General features: G+C 40.5%; 2 protein-coding genes across 9 annotated transcripts in view; both read right to left on the reverse strand.

The window, feature by feature from the left end:
- Positions 1-609: 609 nt before the first annotated feature.
- Positions 610-8,643, reverse strand: LOC147840696 (uncharacterized). 3 transcript variants are annotated; one of them, XR_015509874.1, is made up of 3 exons: positions 8,509-8,643; positions 1,549-7,773; positions 610-1,218 (listed from the first exon to the last, which is right to left on the reverse strand). XR_015509874.1 is itself a non-coding variant. In XM_087284570.1 (2 exons), the coding sequence occupies exon 2, from the start codon at positions 7,668-7,670 to the stop codon at positions 1,818-1,820; it is 5,853 nt and encodes a 1,950-aa protein (XP_087140696.1). In that variant the 5' UTR covers positions 7,671-7,773; positions 8,509-8,643; the 3' UTR covers positions 610-1,817. The 3 variants fall into 3 exon arrangements, 1 of the variants encoding a protein (XP_087140696.1); XR_015509873.1 differs by having other exon boundaries at positions 1,549-8,178; XM_087284570.1 differs by having other exon boundaries at positions 610-7,773.
- Positions 610-23,356, reverse strand: part of si:dkey-121n8.5 — a 46,114-nt gene continuing 23,367 nt past the window's right edge. For 3 of the 6 annotated variants that reach the window (XM_087284671.1, XM_087284670.1, XM_087284673.1), the window contains 7 exons: positions 21,223-21,298; positions 20,932-21,045; positions 20,482-20,598; positions 18,577-20,373; positions 15,417-15,587; positions 14,231-14,409; positions 13,652-13,931 (listed from right to left, as the gene is read on the reverse strand). In XM_087284671.1, the coding sequence (XP_087140797.1) occupies positions 13,930-13,931; positions 14,231-14,409; positions 15,417-15,587; positions 18,577-20,373; positions 20,482-20,598; positions 20,932-21,045; positions 21,223-21,298 (2,456 nt within the window). In that variant the 3' untranslated portion in view covers positions 13,652-13,929. Of the gene's footprint in view, positions 703-13,651; positions 13,932-14,230; positions 14,410-15,416; positions 15,588-18,422; positions 20,374-20,481; positions 20,599-20,931; positions 21,046-21,222; positions 21,428-23,356 lie in introns of those variants that run through there. The other 3 variants (XM_087284674.1, XM_087284675.1, XM_087284672.1) reach the window with 2 other exon arrangements.

Here is a 23,356-nt window from a genome sequence, read left to right on the forward strand (position 1 = left end):
TTGTTTTAAGGACTTTCTCTGTCTCATTTTGAGCCAGGAAAAACCCTGAATTACTGATCCTGAAACTGCAGTGCACAGATAACAGCACAAGAGCTACACCATGTGTTCACATAATAACAAGATATTTCCTTTCTGAGACTAAACACAATAAATATAACAAATATAACAAAGTAGACACATAAACATATATCTGTGGTACCTGAAAGGGTTTTTTTTTAATGAAGCGGTCCTTCTGAAACATTTATGAATCCATCCTGATTCTAATCAGTGGTTTAGAAAAAGTCTCTGCTCAGAGATTAATTCTCTTTCATTGTTTTCATTGAACATTTTTATTTTGGGTAGTCACTGAATTTCTGAATATGTATTTCTAGATGGTCTTAGTACTTTCGTAATAGGTGTAAACTGCTTTCTTTCTTTACCACATTACATGTAAAATGTCACTATTGACAAACTCTGAGAGTGCTTAATTAGAGAAATTGAGATCAAAGTTTGAAATGGTTTGGGAATTGGGAGTGTAAACTGAAGTCCATATGAAATGTTTCAGGATTTATCGACAAAATGATGACCTGGGCTTCCTAAAATGAAACAAACAACAAATCTCTACAAACATTGATATTTTGCATTATCTTTATTTGAACATTAAAGTATACACACAGCCTGAAACTAAAAGTGTATTAACAGAATCTCAGATTGTTTAATCAGCTGATGGCAGTGACCCAGACTGCGGCTCCTCTCTACTATGAGTGTGTGTGTAGCGAAGGCTACCTGATAGCAGAGGCTAACTCGTTGTGTATAGCAGTGAACCAGGTGTGTCTGTTAGAACACGACAGAGGGAAGGATGAAATCAAACTGATTTATTGTGGCAAGTAAGTATGAACATGAGAGAGAAGAGCCAACTGTGAATATTAGCAGATGTACAATGAAGTGTCCAATTGGTTCCGGTGCACAGGTTCAGAGGATGATTTATAAAGCACAATTATTAGTCGCACACAGACGTGACGTTTAGGCCCAGCCTTGTGATTGGTCCGAAGTATGTGTATGAATACCGTGGTCCCATGAGCCTTCAGAGTGCTATGAGTCTATCACTTGGCCATTGACGCATAACAGCCCTTTCCTCACAATATACTGAAGATTGCACTTGCTTAGCTGGTTATTGGTGATTTCCTGATTAAATGAGCGTGTAGCCGATGAGTTGTGCTTATAAAAGTTGTGGTTTCTCTGTAACAGACAAATAATAACACTCCAGCATCAGCAATCAGTAATATACATCATTACTTTAACAAACTTACACATGACAGCACTAACATATACATTATAGGCTCTTCCCTCACAAAATGAACATAATTGGATGTAATCACACTCTAACATCCACATTTACTAACAAACATTATACATTTGAATCACTTCAGCTGAACAAACAGTGAATAGCATCGCGATCGCGATGCTAACGCATGCTAATTAGCACTATGACACATCAGGTATCTCTGTGATAACTGGGACTAATAAGTATAACTCCTAAATAATTGTTATAACCGGAACTGTACTCACTTTCATAACACGCACAGAAGCACAATTACATCCAGTCAGACACTCATTATAGCAGCAATACACGTTTCCAGCGCCACTTTAGTTAACGAGCCGCGCTCGGCAAAGTCTCGTGCAGCAACAGTTCACTCTGTATTCAGTAGCGCCTATTCCGGTTTCGGTTTGTGACGCGATTTCAGAATAAAAGTCTCTGAGAGTCAACATTGCTCAACAGCCTTTTGCACAGCCGCCCCCAAATTGTGTGCAATTTGCTCATGTAAAAGGCTCAATTGTTAATCTGAAGTTGGTGGAGGGCATTGCTCATCCTCCTCAGACTCTGGGATTTCTGGGAGAACAATTAGTCGGACTGCCGGACGGGTGTAGATCTTGTCTTTGACCTTAATGTCTGCCGATCTCACGTGACCATCTGCGCTATGATGCACTTTTATCACTCTACCAATTGGCCAGAAAGCTCTGGGGAACTGGGGGTCCATCATCAAGACTACTGTACCCACTGTGAGGTCAGCTTGGGTGCCATGCCACTTCTGTCGGCACTGCAAGGATGGTAGGTAATACTTAATAAATCGAGACCAAAAGTGATCTGCCAAAACTTGACAGTACCGCCATCTCCGCTTGCTTAGGCCCTCCTCTTTACTGTACACTACAGGAGGTAGTGCTCCATCGAGCCGCCCCATCAGAAGAACATTCGGGGTTATAGCATCCAAGTCAGCAACACTGGATGAAGTGTAACCCAGTGGTTTCGTATTCAAAATGGCTTCAACCTCGAGTAAAACAGTGTACAGTACCTCTTCTGAGACTGATTGGACACCCATCACGGTATGTAAAGCAGACTTGACTGACTTGATCTCCCTCTCCCAAGTACCTCCAAAGTGAGGAGCTGCAGGGGGATTAAAGCGAAAGTCAATCTTCTGTTTAGCTAGGAGCTGTTGGAGGTCCAATGACATGCTGTTGAAGGAGTCACGAAGCTCTTTTTCTCCTCCTTTAAAGTTCGTACCCTGATCAGAAAGAAGTTCAGCTGGAGTCCCTCTGCGAGCAATGAATCGTCTAAGACTCATAAGGAAAGAGTCTGTATCCATATTGTGCAGAAGATCCAGGTGAACTGCGCGTGTGGTCAAGCATTTATAGATGATTCCCCATCTCTTTTCTGAACGCCGTCCGATTCTAATTTGGAAGGGTCCGAAGCAATCGACCCCAGTGGAGTAGAATGCTGGCTTGTGTAGACGTAGGCGGGCTAAAGGCAAGTCTGCTAACTTTGGCACTAATGGCTTGGATTTCCACCTGCGGCATTCTTGACACTGCTGTTGCACCTTTCGGATTGCCTCCCTTCCACGAATGATCCAAAGATTGCGGCGCATCTCTGCGAACACTCGCTCAGGGCCTGGATGACAAAGACGAGCATCGTAGTCCTGAATAAGAAGCTTTGTGGCAGTATGTGCTGGATCCAAGACTATAGGATGCTTCAGGGCAGGATCCAACCCTTCGGCCCGTCTAAGCCTCCCTCCGACTCGTATAATTCCCTCATCCGAATCAAGCTCTGGGGACAGGGTCAATAAACGACTGCTTTGGAGCACTTCCTTTCCAGTGCGAAGGCGACACAATTCCTCTGGGAAGCAATCTGACTGAATCTTTTGGAAGATCATCATCTCGGCCTTTCTGTAGTCTGCTGCATTTGGGGGTCCATCTGCCGCCCCATGCAGCTCCTGGGCTGTGGCCTCAACCATTTCCTTCCAAGATGCAAAAGACTGCTCTTGTGATGTTTCTTGTCTCTCCGCTCTTGCTATCATTCCACATGAAGTAAGCTTCCTGAACTCAGTAGTGTCTAAATCAGGTTGCTTTCCTGGTGATGATGGCCATTCTTCAGGCCCTTTAAGGAGGAAGGGTGGCCCTTGACTCCACCGGTTCTGTCCTGCTAACTCTGCTAAGGTCTTTCCGCGGGTAACATCATCCGCTGGGTTTTGCAACGAGTCAATATAACGCCAGGAACTCCCTCCTGTAAGCTCCTGGATTTCAGCGACCCGAGTGCCCACAAAGACCTTGTAGCGACATGACTCTGACTTCAACCAAGTTAGCACTGTTGTAGAGTCACTCCACAGTATTGTCTGATCTATGGCCACTGTTAATTCTCGTGCAATTGTCTTTGCTAGTTGGGCAGCTGTCAGAGCACCACAGAGCTCAAGTCGGGGAATTGAATGCTGACGACGAGGTGCCACCCTGGACCTGGCCGCCAGGAATGCTAAAGACACCTGTCCCTGGCTGTCCTCAGTTCGAAGGTAAGAGACAGCTCCATAGGCCTTTTCGGAGGCATCACTAAATACGTGAATCTGCCTGGAGACAATCATCTGACTATGAGGAGTTGAAGCATACGGTCGAGGAAATGAAATGTGAGGCAACAAGTGTAGCTCTGACTCCCACTCTTTCCATGCCTCCTGCAGATCTTGGGGAATATGTGGGTCATCCCAGTCCCTCGGTTTGTCCCACATGCGCTGCACTATCAGCTTTGCGCGAGTCGTGTAGGGCAAGATAAATCCCAAGGGGTCGTATTGTCGTGCTAACACTTTGTAGATATTCCTCAGTGTCAAAGCTCCATACTCCAGAGGTCGGCTTCTGTATCTTAAAGTATCTGTCCCCCAATGCCAGCTGAGTCCAAGGGCAGGTTCCAGCAGATCAGGGTCATCGTAGGAGAGCCATCGCTCCATACTGCCAGACCTAGCTTCCGCAGGCAGGTGCTTGATGACGTCAGGTAAGTTACAGGCCCACTGTCGAATCTCAAACCCTCCAGTTGCGAGAACTTCCCTGATTTGGTCCACTAGTTTCCTGGCCTCATCTACAGTATCCACACTTTGGAGGCAGTTATCCACATAAAAGCATTGTTCAACTGAATGCCTGACTCCATCTCCTTCCTTGCTGTGAGTCCTCGCATGCAGTTGGAGGGCAAAGGTGGCGCAGCAGGGTGAGCATGCAGTCCCAAATGGTAAGACCTGCCATTCATAGATATCCGGTGGTTCCATCCGCATCATGTCTCGCCAAATGAACCTGAGGAGGGGCCGATCCCTTGGCAAAAGCTGAACCTGATGGAACATGCTCTTGATGTCTCCACTGACTGCCACTGCATGTTGCCTGAATCTCAGTAAGACACCCAAAAGGGAAGCTCCCAGTGTTGGCCCAGGAAGGAGAGTGTCATTTAGATTCCGACCTTGATGTTGGTAAGAACAATTGAAGACCAATCGGTTCTTTCCGTTGTGGCTCACCAAGTGGTGGGGTATATACCATGATTCTTCAGTGCTGGAGGCTTCACCTGGGTCAATCCTCTTGACTGCTCCAGTTTCCACCAGCTTGCGGATAGCTGCTCCATATTCATCAGCTCGTTGAGGGTCCCGGCTCAACCTTCTCTCTGTACTCCTAAGGCTTGGGAGAACAGCTTCTTTTCTAGATTTGAGAGAAGGTATGTCTCGTTTCCTAAGTAGGGGTGTGGCATACCTGAGAACGCCTGCAACGTTGACTCGTCTTGTCTCAGCCTCTAGGAGCTCAACTGCTTCCTTATCCTGCCTTGATCGCATTGCCTGTTTATCACTCTGACATGGTAGAGTGTCCATCCTCCAGAGCTTCTCCACATTCCGCATCAGTTCTGTTGTCTCAGGTGAAACGCTTGTGAGAAGACACAGACTGGTGTCCGACACCCAATGAGCAAAGGGTGTGGGTCCTTGGAGAGTCCATCCAAGTCTGGTGTGAATAGCTGCCGGTCCTCCTGAAGGGCCCAGTCTTACTGGTTCAATTGGAGTAAGTAGGTGGGGGTAATCAGCTCCGATTAGAACAAGTGGCTTGACACGGCTGAATGGATGGAGGGGGATGTTTGCTAAGTGCTTATATTTCCTCTTCAGACTCATGATGGGGTATGAGTGGTCAGCTAGATCAAGGCGTGGAGAAGTGAATGCTTTTACTATCCGGAAAGTTTTCCTGGGATTGATGGGAGATGAGATACTGAATGAAACAGAGGATCCCTTAAGTGTTTGGACCTCTTGCCGTATGGTACGGAGAGCGATGTCTTCAGGCTTCTTCTGTAGGCCAAGCTTCTCGGCAGCTTCTGTGAGGAGCATTGTACGCTCCGACCCATCATCTAGAATAGCGTACGTGTCGAGTATCTTGTCTTTATTTTGCAAGAAAACTCTGACGACTTTTAGCAGAACTCGAGAGGTTGTTGTGGGCCTGTCAAGATAAAGCACCTCTGTACTAGTGCTAACAAGACAGCTCTCTGCCTTTGGATGCTCATGTTTGGGAAGTGTGTTGACATCATGCAGAACTTTCAGATGCTTGCCTTGACATACACTGCAGAGCCTCTTAAGGTCACACTGAGCAGCCTGATGTGATCTCCCACATCTCCAACATCTTTTCTTAGCTCTTATCCACTCTCTCACTTCCTCACTAGTGAGATTCTGAATCTTGGGACACTTATTTAAAAAGTGCTCTGTACAGTCGCAATATGGGCAGTAGGGTTTCGCCTTGACTTTTCCCTTTTCCACACATGAGCTCTGACTTTCGGGTCTGATTGCTTGATTTGGCATATAGCTCTCTGATCCATGTAGCACAGTGGCTGCTGGCTTACTGTGGCGTTTTTCAACCCGGTAGCTAGGTGGCCTTTGGAAGCGAACCTCTGTGGGGTTGTCATAGCCCTGGCACCATGACTCATATCTCAGCCATTCTGCCAGATCCAGTAGTGTGTGTGTATGCCCATGGCGATTAAACATCTGACGTCGAAAGTTTGCTCTCATCTCTATGGGAAGCTTAGTGAGGAGCCTGGCAACATGTGAGCCACATCTCAGCTCCACTTCCCCATCGGGGCCCAGGGTCTGCAGCATGCCTACAAGTGACTGTACGTGCAGGGAGAATCGCTCAAAGCCAACTGTGTCTCCCCTTCGGACCTCAGGTGAATCCATTACTGCTGCAATCCGTTTCAAAGCTACATGATGCGGTTGACCAAACTTTTCATTTAAGGCCGCCATAGTGTCTGAATAAGGCATGGGAGAGTTTATATACGAGTCGGCAATAAGACAAGCTTCCTCAAGTCTTAAATGATCCACAAGAACCTGATATTTAAAGAGCTCAGTAGCATCAGCGGGCAACAAGTTTGTTAAGGCTAATTTCAGCCTAGAGAACTCCATCGGGTCTTTATTAACAAAGAGAGGTATTTTAGGTGTTGGCCCTTTGTAATCCCCTCCACTTAAAGTGGTTAATACTGGCGTGAATTGTCTACCTTGGTAAGAGTTTGGACGGTGTTGGTGGGGCCTGGGTTGGTAGTGAGAAACAGGTTCTTCAATATGAGTAGTTCGACGTTGTGAATTAATGATGGGTGGGAAAGATTCTGGCTGCTGTAACCTGGACTGTGCTCCGTATTGTTCATGATGTCGGCTAGGCATAGGGCGACCTGAGTCATGAGGTGTGGAGTGCAAACGTGAATGTGCTGTAATGCTAGATGTTGCATTGTCCCGCATGAGCTGCAACTCACCCATCATCCTATCTATAACAGTGACTACTCTTAACTCCTCCCCTACTATGGATGCTGGTGGATATTGTGAGGAAGGCCAGGGTGGTGGTGGCAGTCTATCATCACCTTCCTCTTCCCTTAGTAGAGCGAAATCATCAGATAATGGAGGTGGCGGCAATGGCCAGTGTTCTGTAATAAGTTCCTGTTGATCTACTGTGCGCCCCCTGTCTGAGGATTTCTCTGGGTGTCCTACCCTTCTAGTATCAGGAAGTGATGTATAACTATGCTGTAAACTCTCATCAGCCCTTTGTCTTGGCATGCTCTCTCTATGTGACTCAATCTGTTCAATAACCTCTTCAGTATAGGGCATTGGGGTGCATGGCCCTCTTAAGCTCATAGCTCCAAGGCTCTCATCCTGGTTAAAGGAGTAATCGTCATGCTCATTTGGTGCACCACTCCACCTAACATGAGGCTGTGGGCTCCAATGTTCCTCTCTATATGTATGGTGCGCTGGGCTGTTATGTATGGGTTCACGCACCTTTGTTCGCACTGCACCGACTTCATAGTCTCTCAAGTAGGATGGCTGTCTTATTTGCCTTTTGGGCCGAGTATGTGGGGCCCAGAATCCTTCACCACTCTGTTCCATACTCCCAGCACAGCTGCGATCCGGCTCGAAGGACCAAAATTGTAGCGAAGGCTACCTGATAGCAGAGGCTAACTCGTTGTGTATAGCAGTGAACCAGGTGTGTCTGTTAGAACACGACAGAGGGAAGGATGAAATCAAACTGATTTATTGTGGCAAGTAAGTATGAACATGAGAGAGAAGAGCCAACTGTGAATATTAGCAGATGTACAATGAAGTGTCCAATTGGTTCCGGTGCACAGGTTCAGAGGATGATTTATAAAGCACAATTATTAGTCGCACACAGACGTGACGTTTAGGCCCAGCCTTGTGATTGGTCCGAAGTATGTGTATGAATACCGTGGTCCCATGAGCCTTCAGAGTGCTATGAGTCTATCACTTGGCCATTGACGCATAACAGCCCTTTCCTCACAATATACTGAAGATTGCACTTGCTTAGCTGGTTATTGGTGATTTCCTGATTAAATGAGCGTGTAGCCGATGAGTTGTGCTTATAAAAGTTGTGGTTTCTCTGTAACAGACAAATAATAACACTCCAGCATCAGCAATCAGTAATATACATCATTACTTTAACAAACTTACACATGACAGCACTAACATATACATTATAGGCTCTTCCCTCACAAAATGAACATAATTGGATGTAATCACACTCTAACATCCACATTTACTAACAAACATTATACATTTGAATCACTTCAGCTGAACAAACAGTGAATAGCATCGCGATCGCGATGCTAACGCATGCTAATTAGCACTATGACACATCAGGTATCTCTGTGATAACTGGGACTAATAAGTATAACTCCTAAATAATTGTTATAACCGGAACTGTACTCACTTTCATAACACGCACAGAAGCACAATTACATCCAGTCAGACACTCATTATAGCAGCAATACACGTTTCCAGCGCCACTTTAGTTAACGAGCCGCGCTCGGCAAAGTCTCGTGCAGCAACAGTTCACTCTGTATTCAGTAGCGCCTATTCCGGTTTCGGTTTGTGACGCGATTTCAGAATAAAAGTCTCTGAGAGTCAACATTGCTCAACAGCCTTTTGCACAGTGTGTGTGCCTATTTAAGTGGCGTTTCTGTATGAATCTCCTTCTCCAGCACGGGCAGAGGAACAGTTTTTCTCCTGTATGAAATATCTGATGATTTCTCAGATGAGTAGCTGCTGTAAAGCTTTTTCCACACTCAAAACACATGTGATCCCGCACAGCATCATGCAGCGTCTGGTGCTGCTTCACATTGTCCAGCTGTGTAAAACTCTTCACACAGAGAGCACTTGTGGAGCTTCTCACCAATATGCACCATCAAGAGTTTATTTAGAAGTGATGATGATGTAAACTTTGGACCACAGTGTTCACAATTATAGGTTTTTTTTCCAGAGTGACGCCGCATATGATAACAGAGGCCTGACGGTTGTATGAAGCTTTTCCCACATTGACAGCATATGTGCGGCTTCTCTCCAGTGTGAATCCTCATGTGTTTGTCAAGGTGGGCTTTCTTTCTGAAACTAAATCCACACTGAGAGAAGGTGAAGGTCTTTCTTCAGATTGAGTTTTCAGATGCTTTCTGAGAAGTTGGCGTGTAGTGAAAGTCTTTCCGCACTCCACACAAGCAGGATTTTTCTCCGAGGAATGGATCTTCTGGTTTCTTTCGTCTCGTTTGCGAGCTGTGAAAAACTCTTTTCACACACTGGACACAAGTACGGCTTCTCCACCGCATGAACTGTCAGGTACTTGTGAAAAATGAGGAGGACCTGAACTTCTTGCTGCAGTGATCAAAGCTGTACTGTTGATCATGACGATGCAGATGATGAATGTGAGCATGTGTGCGGCTTCTCTCCAGTGTGTGTTCTTATGTGTCTGTTAAGGTGGCTTTTAAGGGTGAAACATTTTTCACAGCGAGAGCAAGTGTGAAGCTTCTCGCCAGTATAAATTAGTTGATGCTTCTTAAAACTTCCTTTTAGCATAAAACTCATTCCACACTCACGGCAAGTGAAAGACTTGATGCTCTGTGAAGCACTGCTGTTTACTGATGCATTATTTAAATTATCATGGTTCTTCAGTATATTCAGCTCTAGACTTGGATCCTGATCCTCCATCTGGTCTAAAATAAACATTTAGAAGAACACAGTGAGGTTAATATTTATTTGTAAGCATCAAGAATGAATATTTCTGAGCATCAATAATGTAAAATCAAGGAAAATACACCAACCTCTTCAGCGTCTTAATTTATTCTTCTGCATGTTTATTTGTATACAGTCATTCATGTCCTTGGCCTCATCTTCAGATCTTTTCTATTGTATTTGTCTTAGATTTCAGTGATCATACCTGGAGTTTGCTGGAAATATTCCCAGTATTTATTGGTAAGCTGATGTTGGAGTCTTTGCCTTTCTGCAGGTGTGAACCGACGCCAAAATGCTAAAAATATTAGTTTTTGCACAATTAAAATGAGTAAAAATTTATTTCATCAACACAAGCTCGACAGACTAATTTAATAATATTGTTTCATAATTTTTTTTATTGTTCACATGTTGTGCCAAAATGATTTTACATATACATTTATATAAAGATTAATATACAGTCGTCAAACAGGACATCTGAAAATTATTAGTCCAGATTACAGATAAAACTGAAACAAATATTTGTTAACAGATCAGTAAAATAATATTCTGCAGGAACAAGTTTTTCACTAACAATAGGAGAAGCCTAAATGAAATACATCAAATAAAAGTTAATAGACGGTAATATTAGACTATTGGCAGTGAAATTCTCAGGTGCAGAAAAAACAAGGTACCTTATTGTGAACAAATACACTAAAATAAATAAACACATGGCCACATAAACATCTAAACAGCTCACAACATCCAACAAGTTCTCAGTTTTGCACAAGAGTACACAGTATGAACAGTAGTAGAGAAAGTAGTCGCTGCTTTGAATATTGGGTCTGAAATCATTTAAGTATGACTTCAAAGTCAATTAAATAGTGCTTATGTTGCTTTGAAGACATTTACATTTACATTTAGTCATTTAGCAGACGCTTTTATCCAAAGCGACTTACAAATGAGGACAAGGAACCAACTTACACAACTATAAGAGCAACAATGAATAAGTGCAAGAGTGTTGTACTTTGATAGTGATTGACTGCTAATATGATTTCTCTATTTAGAATTAGCAAATAATGCTTCAGGAGAAATTTCGAATGAGCAAATATAAAGCCAACTTTATCTCAATGCCGAGTTGTCTTTCAAATCAGTGTAATTTCAGCTTTAAGATGATGTTAGAGTTATCTGCTGTTAAAATACATCGATTTTTAAATAAACATACGCATATGAGAGGGGTATAGAAGCAAAATATTTAGGGTAAAGTATTTCTCAAGAGTTAGTTAACATGACAGACCACAATATGACGAATTTGAAAGTGTTGTAAATACAGAGCGTGTGATTCTGCGAAATTCACTACAAGCAGAGAATTTATCTGGCATTGTTGAATCCCAAATGTGTCTGGACACTGCATCCATCGACGATATTCACTTAAACAATCCTCGTCGTTCACGACTGTAACAGACATTTTCCGCTTGAACAAACTCGCTGAGTCGCTGTATTACCTCGCTCTGGTGGACCGTTTTCATGAATCGCCCCACCCACAACTATTCTCATTGGCTCGCTCATCTCGCACAGCTGTACACTAGTGTTTGTGTTTCTTGTGTCAATGCTCTGTTACTTCAAAAAACAAGTAGTAAATTCATTAGTGCTTACAAAATAATCAACTCTTTCAGCTCTGCTTTTGTTGTGGGCTTCAGAAATGCTTGTCCAAGAGAAATACATAAAAGAAACAAAAATATATTTTAATGAGTAAATACTCAGAAAAACTATTTTAAAGAAGGAAATTGTTAAAAAAACACTCAATGTTGGATAAGCACATTGAACAATTTAAATTTAAATTACAGATCATTAATTTAAAATATTGTACAGAATTAAATGCTCAGTGAAATGATTTTCATTCTCTTTGTTAACCTCTGCTGACACATTTCAGACACAACATCTCTTCTGTAGACAATCTTGAATTTGATCTTGATTTTAAATCTTGCAAAACCAAGATTTCTCGAGTTTATACTGAAGACAAAAATCTAATTTAATAATCTTATTTTTCCTATATGAGAAACAAAGCTGTCTATGCTGCACAACACATTTCATATTTACACAATGTCAACATGACTTAATGATTATAATAGGACTCCTATTGTTGGAGGATTTGAAAATGACTAAACTAAAACACTCCTATTCACTATAATCAATATCTGGACAATCTGAAACATTATAGTGAAGTCATTTTTCATTTTCCTGGTCATTGCATATAAAAACAAGCCAGTGTTGTGAAGTCAGTGTGAGTGTCTTCAGTGTGTGTTGATTGTGTCTGTGACGTTTATCATCAGCAGATCCTGAACAAACTAAACACTTTTATCTTTTATCAGGGAAGGTCGGTCCCAATAATTGGTGCGGTATCAATAAAAGCAACACCCTTCTACCAGTCCAGGTACGAACCAGGGTATGAATGAAACTGAACGAATTGCAGTTAAAGTCCAGAAATTGAAGATGAAACACCCCAAAATTACACGAGACTCTGCAGGAAACGTGAATATTCTGGTGACACAACAATTAAAAAGCACTTCATGTAGTAATATTTTTGTCTTATTCAGATTAAGGCAAATAACTACTGATGTCCATGTAAACGTAGTCAGTATCTTGTGAAAGATCCAGAAGGGATGGCTTACTTTGACTTTCATTCACCGTAATTAGTTTTAAAAAGCACCGCCCGGTCCATTTTATTTGTATGTATTTTACTGGAAAGCATTAACTTTACAGGTGCCTGATAGTTAGCTGTGGAGCTAACGTTAATTATATTATTTCCTCTAGAGAACGCATAAAAATCGTCATCATAAGTGCACGCCTCAGTCTCGCGCCCCACAGTTTGAAAACGCCTGCCTTGTATTGCTGTTAAATTTCCACTAAATTCATGCCTGTTTATTAACATGCAATTTTCATACATTATAACCTTTAGTTGAAAAATCAAGGTATGCAAAATATAGGAATACCACATATATAGCCTACAGTTACTTTATCTGCCTCTTTGAATTTTTTTGTTCATGTATGTAATGGTCGATATACTGCAAAAACCTAAATATGAAAGTAATGCCTTATTTTATCTTTTCAGAACATAATTTAACTACAGTAAATTATAAAATCACATCTACACAGTACCGTAAACAAACTAGAAAACCATGTTATAGCAGACACCAAAAAATACCACTTATTATAGATTTATCAGAAATGCAAAGAAGATGCAGAAAAAATGAAACTCCAAATCTTTGGATACAGTTATCTCTGGATATTTAACACTAGTAATCAACAGCGACTATTTCATTTTTTTGTTGTGGGTTCAGAAATGTTTGTCAGCAAGAGAAAGAAGAAAATAAAATCAATTGTTCAGAAGATTAATTAAAAAGCTAAAAACTGTAAAAAATAAACAAAGAAAGAGGGAGAAAATGGATAAGCATGTTAAACATTAATCACAGATCAGTAAAATATTGTAGAGAATTTAATGCTCAGTAAAATGATTTCTTTCTCGTCAACCTCTGCTGACACATTTAAGACACATCTCATCTGTAGCCAAACCCTTGATTTTCTCAGAGTAAACCTTGTAAAACCAAGATTTCTCAAGTTTATACTGACAAAAAAAGTAGTGTAACATTTTATTTTTACTTTATAATGAACGAAGCTGTCTGTGCTGCACAACACATTTCATATTTACACAATGTCAACGTGACTTACTGATTACAATAGGAGTGCTTTAGTTACGTCAATTTCAAATCCTCTTTTCCACTATAATCAATATCTGGATGATCTGCAACAAAATAATGATGTCATTTACATTTTCCTGGTCATTGCATATAAAAACAAATCAGTGTGAGTCTGTGAGTCTTTAATTCAGCTTTATTTGTATAGCGCTTTTACAACGTAGATTGTGTCAAAGCAGCTTCACATAAATGGTCATAGTAACTGGAACAGTGTAGTTCAGTTTTTAGTGCTTAAGTTCAGTTCAGTTCAGTTTAGCTCAGTTCAGTGTGATTTAAAATCATTACTGAGAGTTCAAACACTGAAGAGCAAATTCATCTTTAGGGTGTGTTGATTGTGTATTTGTGACGTTTCTCCTTTTTCACAATCAGCAGATCCTGAGCAAACTAAACACTGAGAATCCTGCAATAAAACACACACACACACACACACACACACACACACACACACACACACACACACACACACACACACACACACACACCAGTAATATGTGAGATTTTTAGTAATATGTGAGATTTTTTGTATTACACAAGTAATCGCTGCTGTCACATCAGCAGATCCATTTAAAAAACTCAAGCAGATAAATGAGCATTTAAAACTCAACTAAAGAGAAGCTGAATTATCAGATATTCTGCATTTACACACATGAGGGCTTTTACTGAACTCAAGCCAACTTTACAGCTTAAAAACATACTCACAAATGTATAATGTTTCCAGCTTATTATGTGGGTTGTGCTTTAGATCAGAGAGCAGCTTCACTGTAGATTTTGATATATTATTATGAGACAGATTCAGTTCTCTCAGGTGTTCAGGGTTTAATCTTAGAGCTGAAGCCAAAGCAGCACAACCTTCATCTGTGAGACCACAATAACTCAACCTGTAGAGAACAATGACACACTCTTCACTCTCTCACATCACATCAGTTTAACAGAGAATCAATTATTAAAGTACACACTTGAAGCACATGTTTGATAAACTGAGGTCTAAATTGTCACGGAGCACAAAGCATGATCATAAAACACCTGAAGATTATTTCAAGCACATGCATAGAAAAACAAAATCTGTCACTGTGACGATCCCTTTTCAAAGGATAATTTTTTAATCTAAAGTCTCCATACTGGTACCTAAAGTTTCCAATGCTGAGAACAGTTCTGCTGTTTAATAATTCTGTATAATAAACATTTAAAAACAGCATTTATTTTATTTCTTTAAAACATTACTTAGATTTATCAAGGCCACTTTTAAATGATTAAAACTAACAGTACAAACATTTATAATGTTTCAAAAGATTAAACTTTCTATTCACTAAATAATCTTCAAATGTAAAATGTCTCACAGGTTCCACAAAAATATGAATCAGATTTTGTTTTTTAATATTAATAACCAAAATTATATAATTATTTCTAAAATATCAAAATAGTCATAGTGAACGGCACTTTTTTTTTTACAGTAAACACATACAAACACGCAAAAGGTGGACATAATTATTACATTCTATACAGTCAGAAAACTGCAGGATAAAGCCAAGTAAAATATTTAAAACCAAGAAAAACAAAATAACACGTTGAAAATGGATCAACCACTCTAAAGCACAGGTGTCAAACTCAGTTCCAAAAGGGACGCAGCTCTGCACAGTTTAGTTCCAACCCTAATTAAACACACCTGATCAAACTAATTGAGTCCTTCGGGCTTGTTTGAAACCTACAGGTAAGTGTGTTGGAGCAGGGTTGGAACTAAACTGTGCAGGGCTTCGGCCCTCCAGGAATTGAGTTTGACACCCCTGCTCTAAAGGGATAAAAATGAAATGAAATTGACTGCACTAATGATGATGAAACCCCTACATGAGAGCTCTACATTACATGTGAAAGTCAAATATGATCTTACCACAGTATTTCCAGATTACAGCGAGGATCCTCCAGTACAGCAGAGAGAAGAGTCACTGAATCTCCTAGATTATTCCCAGACAGATTCAGTTCTCTCAGGTGTTCAGGGTTTGATCTCAGAGCTAAAGCCAAAGCAGCACAACCTTCATCTGTGAGACCACAATTATTCAACCTGTAGAGAACAACGACACACTCTTCACTTTCTCACATCACATCATTTTGGGACACACCAAGTCAATGCCAAAAAGATAAAAAAAATAACCAAAGCTGAATATAGCACCATTGTCACAGTAATTGTCACTCACCATGGAGGAATTCGCTCCTGCAAATATGTCTGATAATCTAATATTCGTTTGCAAATATTTGAGAAATGTAGCAAAATTACAGCTGCGTATTTATGACCCTTCTTGGCTTGAATTGTTTACCATGTACAAATCACAGTTCAAAACACTTTAATTTTGTCTACATTTCAACAGGAGATCACAGTTTGTCCTGATCTATATGACTTATATATTATAATATATCACTTATAGTTTTCTTTTGTTCTTTGTTTTGGCTTTACCCGCTCATGTACACTCGGCTTTAAGTCATTTATTCTGTTGTGTTCATTCATAATTCTGTTTTCGCCAATAAAGGCTTTTATTCACATTACCAATATTTATGTTCTGTTAGCACTGAGGAGTTTTCATTATAAGTCATCAAAAATTTTGTGAAAATTATGCATTTATTAAAATTTACTTGAAATAATTTGACTTGTTAATGAATTTACTTGACATTGTAACCTTATAACAAAAAGATATGTGGGTTTAATGTTCAATACGTGAGAGATTATTTAGCAATTACATTTATATTATCTACCATTATTAAAGGGGTGGTCCAGAATGTAATTTTAAGGCTTGGTTGTGTTTATAAGATGCAAAGCAATGTGTGCTCATGTTTCACTTGAAGGAAATCGCGTTATTTTTTCATATATCTCACTTTGATTATACACAGCTACTCAGCTAACATGAAAACGACTGTCATATTTCCTAGTTCCTCTGAAAGGCCCGCCCTTAAGTGACTCTGATTGGTCATCATCATAATGTGCTGCTATTCGTAGATCGGCTTCACGTCACGCCCGTAAAAGCATGCGCTTTTTAACCTCCCGTCCGTTCTCTAAAATAACATCTGACAAGTGTCTGTAACGAGGGAAAATGGGGTGCAGCTCCTTACACAGCGTTTGTGTGTGCGTCTATGTGTGTGTGAATGTGTGAACTTTCTGTAACAAGCGCAAGTGTGCGGGACTTTTTTTTTACTCTGATGCTCGGATTAAGTTATTTTCTGTAATATATCGTGACAGAAGAATAAAGCACAAGATGTGGGATGCTACCTGTTGAGACCTTGATTTATTATTGTAGCTGCCGTCAGAAGCAATGCTTATATATTACACTCTATAAACAAACTTTACATTAAAAAAGTCAATAAATAGTTAAAATGTTCAGAGTAATCATTAGTATAAATAAGTAATGTACATTTGTTGTTAATGCATGTTAATTCATTTAAAGTTATTTAACTAAAACTATAAGGGGGAGGGGGGAACCTTTTCTTGTTATGTTTAGCTTGGGAATTATTTCATTGTTGCAATCAAGATATTCTTCCGATGCACTACAAGTAGTTCAGCCACAAGGTGCTGTGCTAAAACAAGTTTTTAAAGATTAAGAAGTGCAAAGAAGTTTGTTTAAGAGAAACTGCAACCCTTCAAGTTTATTCCTCTTGAGTTAGAGAGGCCAATGAGGTGTGTGTCGTATGGTGTTAACGTATGTGAACGTGTATGATTATGTGTCCGTATGTAATGTATAATTAGCCAATTAAGTGTATTTCTTTACATGTTGAATGTGCACTTTATCTTTTGGTTGTATGTATGTTGTTCATTACGTGCAACATCACCTTTAAAGGGTTAATTGAAGCTTATGTATTTCTTTTCGTAGTTCTGACGGCAATATTGGGACATAAAGGAGTGCAAGGCTAGAATGTACAAGACATACTACAGACTCGTGTCCGAATAAATGTCAGTTAAAATCAAGAACGACTTGAGCCTTTGTTTCATCTCGAGGGGAGTAACATTATTCTGCTGCGACCACGAGTCAGGTAATCTATCCTGTATTTTTTTTTTTAACTCAATGCGTTACACGACGGCTTTCATGTGTATCCGGAATATGCAGGTGTAAGTAATATGAATCATCCACATATCTTTTGCGACTTCATTATCTGAGATGTGAAACACATGGAAAAGCTGCCTGAAGACATCAGTGCAGTCCCGTGCGCACACACATAAGAGAGTGTGTGTGTGTGTGTGTGTGTGTTTACAGCAGTTTAACTGATAAATATAAATTTGTAGCTTAATCGTTTGCCCGCAAAGCAGCATTTTGCATTGCTTACAATCATTGCAACAGCATACTGTTAACGCTAGACACTGTACATGTCATGATCAATTTTAACAAATAAAAACACTTACTTGTAGCTTACAACTTCTGCTTTGAGGAGATTTTAGCCGAATCCAGCACTGAACTGGGAGAGATTCTGGAGCTGTTTTGTCAAATCATGCTTGCTGTGCGTTTTATAATTCTCTGGAACATAATTAATATTGAACTGTGAGCACTTCTGTGTTTGTGTCGTGTCCTTTAGAAGCCCAAATACAGAAACAGTTGAAGCTCTGTGGAAACAGCCGTGTTTAGACGCATTTTTAGCTTCATCTCTGCTATAACGTTACAGCGCCTCTGGCCACGGGTCTTACCTGCATGCGCAGTGTGGGATGCGCAGTAAACGAACTTGTGATCTCACAGGGGGCGGAAGTATTTTTTGTAGTCCCCAAAATTCGTTCATTATAGGCTTTGCTAAGCTAACTCTGTAAAAACCAAGGTCTCCCTTTGCATTGAACTTAGAACTTTTTACATTCAGAGATGCTTTTTATATTCACACAGCTACATTACTAATCAACTAAAGTTTAAAATATGAGATCGTAGTGGACCACCCCTTTAAATCCAAGTCAAAAAGCAACTTGAGTTAGTATCATAAATATTTAAGGTTTTCTTTTTTATGTGACACTTCCATCACTTGTTACTGTTGTTAAACTTCAAAATGTGTAATTGCATTAAAATGGATTTGGAGTTACCAATACTTACTGAACTGATCTGCATTCTCTAATCACAGGCAGTAGCTTCATAAAAATGAATATTTTTTCAGTTTCGCCAACAAACTCATTAATATGAAACTCCTCCAGCTTCTTCTCTGATGTCAACAACACAAAAGCTACAGCTGACCACTGAGATGAAGAGAGTTTGGCTCTGTTTATTCTTCCAGATTTCAGATACTGCTGTATTTCCTCCACTAGTGAATGATCACCCAGTTCATTCAGACAGTGAAACAGATTGATGGATTTCTCTGGAGAGTCGATGGTCCTGATCTTCATCTTGATGTACTCGACTGTTTTATTAATCTGGATTGATCTGCTTTTCAGTTTCATTAGTCTTTGAAGGATGATCTGATGAGACTCCACTGACAGACCCAGAAGAAACCGCAGGAAAAGATCCAGATGTCCATTTTTACTCTGTAGAGCCTCATTTACAGCTCGCTGATGCAGCTCAGATAAAGAAACAAGTTGTGATGAATTTAAGTACAAAAGGTCCTTTACTTTAGACCACAAACTCGGCTTTTTGATTTCCTCAAACCCATCTCTGTTGTTGTTAATACAGGAGAGGTGCACATATAGAGCCGCTAGATGTTCCTGAATGCTCAGATGAACAAAGCTGAAGACTTTCCCCTGATACAAGCCAAACTCCTCTCTGAAGATCCGAGTGCACAATCCTGAGTAAACTGAAGCTTCTGCCACATCAATGCCACACTCTCTCAGGTCTTCCTCATAGAAGATTATATTGCCTTTCATGAGCTGCTGAAAAGCCACTTTCCCCAGTTTGAGGATCATGTCTTCATCTGTCAGCTTCTCCTCATAGTCCTTCTGATGTTTGATGTTGGTCTGCAGGATCAGGAAGTGTGTGTACATCTGAGTGAGAGTCTTGGGAATCTCTGCAGTCTTTGCTTCACTCAACATCTTCTCCAGAACAGTGGCTGAGATCCAGCAGAACACTGGGATGTGGCACATGATGTAGAGGCTCCTGGAGGACTTCAGGTGTGAGATGATTGTATTGGCCAGACTCTGATCACTGATTCTCTTGCTGAAGTATTCCTCCTTCTGAGGGTCATTGAAGCCTCGTATCTCTGTCACTCGATGGACACACTCAGAGGGGACGAGATCTGCTGCTGCTGGTCTGGAGGTGATCCAGATGAGAGCAGAGGGAAGCAGATTCCCCACAATCAGGTTGGTCAGCAGCACGTCCACTGAGGCGGATTCACTGACGTCACACAACCTCACAGCGCTCTGAAAATCCAGAGACAGACGACACTCGTCCAGACCATCAAAGATGAACAGCACTTTATATTTGTCACTGGATATTTCCATTTCTTTAGTTTGAGGGAAAAAGAGCAGAAGAAGATCTGACAGACTGAGTGTTTTGTCCTTCATCAGATTGATCTCACTGAAAGGAAGTGGAAATATGAGCTGGACGTCCTGATTCTCTTTCTCTTCAGCCCAGTCCAGGATGAACTTCTGCACAGAGACTGTTTTTCCAATGCCAGCGACTCCCTTCGTCAGCACAGTTCTGATGGCTTTGTCTTGTCCAGGTAAAGGTGTAAAGATGTCTCTGCATTTGATCGCTGTGTCCTCTGTTGTTGATCTCCTGGATTGTGTCTCAATCTGTCTCACCTCATGCTCATGACTGATCTCTCCACTCTCACTCTCTGTGATGTAGAGCTCTGTGTAGATCTCATTCAGGAGTGTTGGGTTTCCCTGCGCCGCTGTTCCCTCATACAGACACTCAAACTTCTTCAGCAGATTTGATCTAAATGTGTTGAGGGCTTCATGGCTGAAATGTTATAAAAATCCATTATTACAGTGAATAATCAAAAAGCCTTTTCTGTATCATCATCATCATCATCATCATCATCATGTAACCTTCACATAATTGTTTTACCTGAGATCAGTCTCTGTGTCTCCACTCCTAACATGTAACAGCTGATCCACAGATTCATCATCACTCCTCATAGACACACAACTGGGCTCTGATTCTGTGCTTTTCTGATGAACCGAACTAAAACAAACAGAAATTAAGGTTTAATTCTCACAATATCATATTCCACAATCTACTGCAAATATTAATGGATCAGTAAAACTCCTTACAAAAAGAAAAAATTATGCTCATTAAAGTTACAATGTTCATACAGAAACTGTGAAGTTGAACTAACTGCTTTCATGTGTCGTCCCTCTGTATGAGCAACACTATATTTATATAGACATTATTGAAAAGACAAAAATAACTTTTACAATAGTCAACAAACATTTTTCAAAATCTTTCATAAATTATTGCTGATACTATAATAAATACATAAACAGCTGTACTCTAATTAAATTGTAAATCATATACCTGAGATCAGGCGGTGTGTCTTTACTCTTAAAACTTATTGGAGGATCCATAGACCAGTCACTCCTCATAGACACACAGCTGGGCTCTGGATCTGATCTCTTCTGATGAACTGAACTATAACAGATAAAGTTATCATAATCACTTTAATATTTAAATAAAGTTAATAAAGTTTTTTTAAATTAGCACTTTTTAATCAAACGATACACTGTAAAAAACTGGTCTGCATTTGTACATTAACTTTACAGCAGTTTGCTTTCCTCTCCATTACTTGTGTAATTAAACTCAAAGTACCTGCATCCTGCAGAAACATTTTCATCTCTGGATATTTGTGTGTCGTCCATTATGAAACAGAACCTGATCTGCACCACTGATTGGACAGAAAGAACAAAGAAACGATAGTTCAGCTGTTTGAGTATCGAGAGTCAATGACCAGAAAATAAACCAGGTTAAATTGCTTTTAAATGAACAAATTTACAAACATATCGAGGAATCACGACTAAACATAAAATATGAATGACAAAAAAAATCTGTGTTTTGTGTCCTGCACCAGAGGTTTCTTGAAAAAAACTAACTGGGTATCTCTGAGAAAGAATTGTTATTTTTTATTATTAACGTGTTGTTAGTACAAAGGGGGCGAGGCAGCGGCATAGTAGGTAGTGCTGTCGCCTCACAGCAAGAAGGTCGCTGGTTCGAACCTTGGTTCAGTTGGCGTTTCTGTGTGGAGTTTGCATGTTCCCCCTGCCTTTGCATGGGTTTCCTCCGGGTGCTCCGGTTTCCCCCACAGTCCAAAGACATGCAGTACAGGTGAATTGGGTAGGCTGAAATTGTCCGTAGTGTATCAGTGTGTGTGAATGTGTGGATGTTTCCCAGAGATGGGTTGCAGCTGGAAGGGCATCCCATGCATAAAAACTTGCTGGATAAGTTGGCGGTTCATTCTGCTGTGGCGACCCCGGATTAATAAAGGGACTAAGCCGACAAGAAAATGAATGAATGTATAATATAGTTTATAATATAGTTTATATTTTATATTATCTTAACTGATTATCTGATTATAAACTACTGTCTTTTACTTAACTGTTCAATAGTATCTGGATGCAGCCTTTATGATGCAAGCTGAGATTGCACCACTCAGCGATGCAATGTCAGGCACAATGCACTCAATGGAGTGAGTGACGTCACTGTGATGGGTAGGGTTAGGTGAGCGTATTAAAAGGCATTGGAGGCAGCTTAGATTGCACTGCACCAGGGGCCTCATGTACGAAGACTTGCGTGGAAATCTTACTAAAACATTGCGTACGCACAAAGCTGTAAATGTGCGTACGCAGAAAAAAATTCAGATGTATGAAACACTGCGTACGCCGAATCTCACGCATATTCTTTTGTACATCTGAATGAACGTGAAACTGAGCGCAACATGCACGAGCACAAAACCCCTCCCTGCCTCCTCCTCTGTATGAATATGCTAATGACTATGCTAATGGAAAAACCCAACGAAAAAGCAAAGGCAAAAGCAAGGCAAAAGAGAAACTTTGAACAGAATGTGAATTGGAGGCGCTGCTTTCGGAGGTAGACCGGAGAAAAGCGGTGTTATTTGCAAGTTTGTTCTCCGGAATTAACAACAAAAGAAAAAAATAGAGTGGGAGAGTTTAGCTGATGCGGTTAACACAGTTGGGTCTGAACATTGCACTGAGTGCATAAAAAAAAAAAAATAGTGTGATTTATATGTGTAAAATGTTGCAGTACACTTAACAGTCTCAGTGGCGCACCTTGTATGACGCATGTGATCATGTACTGACACGTTCTAGCATAAACTCGGCTTGATTCCAGCGTCTGCTGGGCTCTTTTTTTTTTTTTTTTCCCGCTACATATCAGATTTTGCCCACTATTTATCACGAGAAAGACAAGTAGGAATCATCAATAAGTTTGTGCATCATATTTTATTTGCACATTTATTGAATGGAAATGTTTCTGATTCACGTATGCAAATTCATCTTCAGATAGTGTCTTTATAGCAATGTGCGTGCGGTAGATCGCTCAGATTACATTGGGAAAACAGGCGACCGCTGCAAATTGTGGTCAACTGTATGGTATGGAAACCTTATATACCTGCTAGATGAAACCGTCTCATACAGCTGCCATTGCAAGGCTCAGACACTTTGGAGAGAGGAATTTAACACAACTGCCTCTAGGAGTCGCCAATGGAAATAAAACAGACACGCACAAAAAATGTGCGTACGCCAGCCAGAAAGCTTCCGTGAAGCTGCGCACATTCCCACGTTCAGTTCATCGTTAGTAAATCCAAACGTGAGCGATTCTGAGCGTGAAACCTGGCGTACGCAAAGGTTTTGTGCGTACGCAGCTGTGATTTACAGTACTATAATTGCATCTGTGTCTTTAAGACGGGAAACAGGTGGCATGATGGGAA

The sequence above is a fragment of the Danio rerio genome, chromosome 15 (genome assembly GCF_052040795.2).
Source record: "Danio rerio strain M-AB ecotype USA chromosome 15, GRCz13ab, whole genome shotgun sequence".
Lineage (NCBI taxonomy): Eukaryota > Metazoa > Chordata > Actinopteri > Cypriniformes > Danionidae > Danio > Danio rerio.

What these genes read in the sequence shown, in the direction of transcription:
- LOC147840696 (XM_087284570.1), bottom strand. Translation starts at nt 7,670, where the DNA reads ATGGAACAGAGTGGTGAAGGATTCTGGGCCCCACATACTCGGCCCAAA.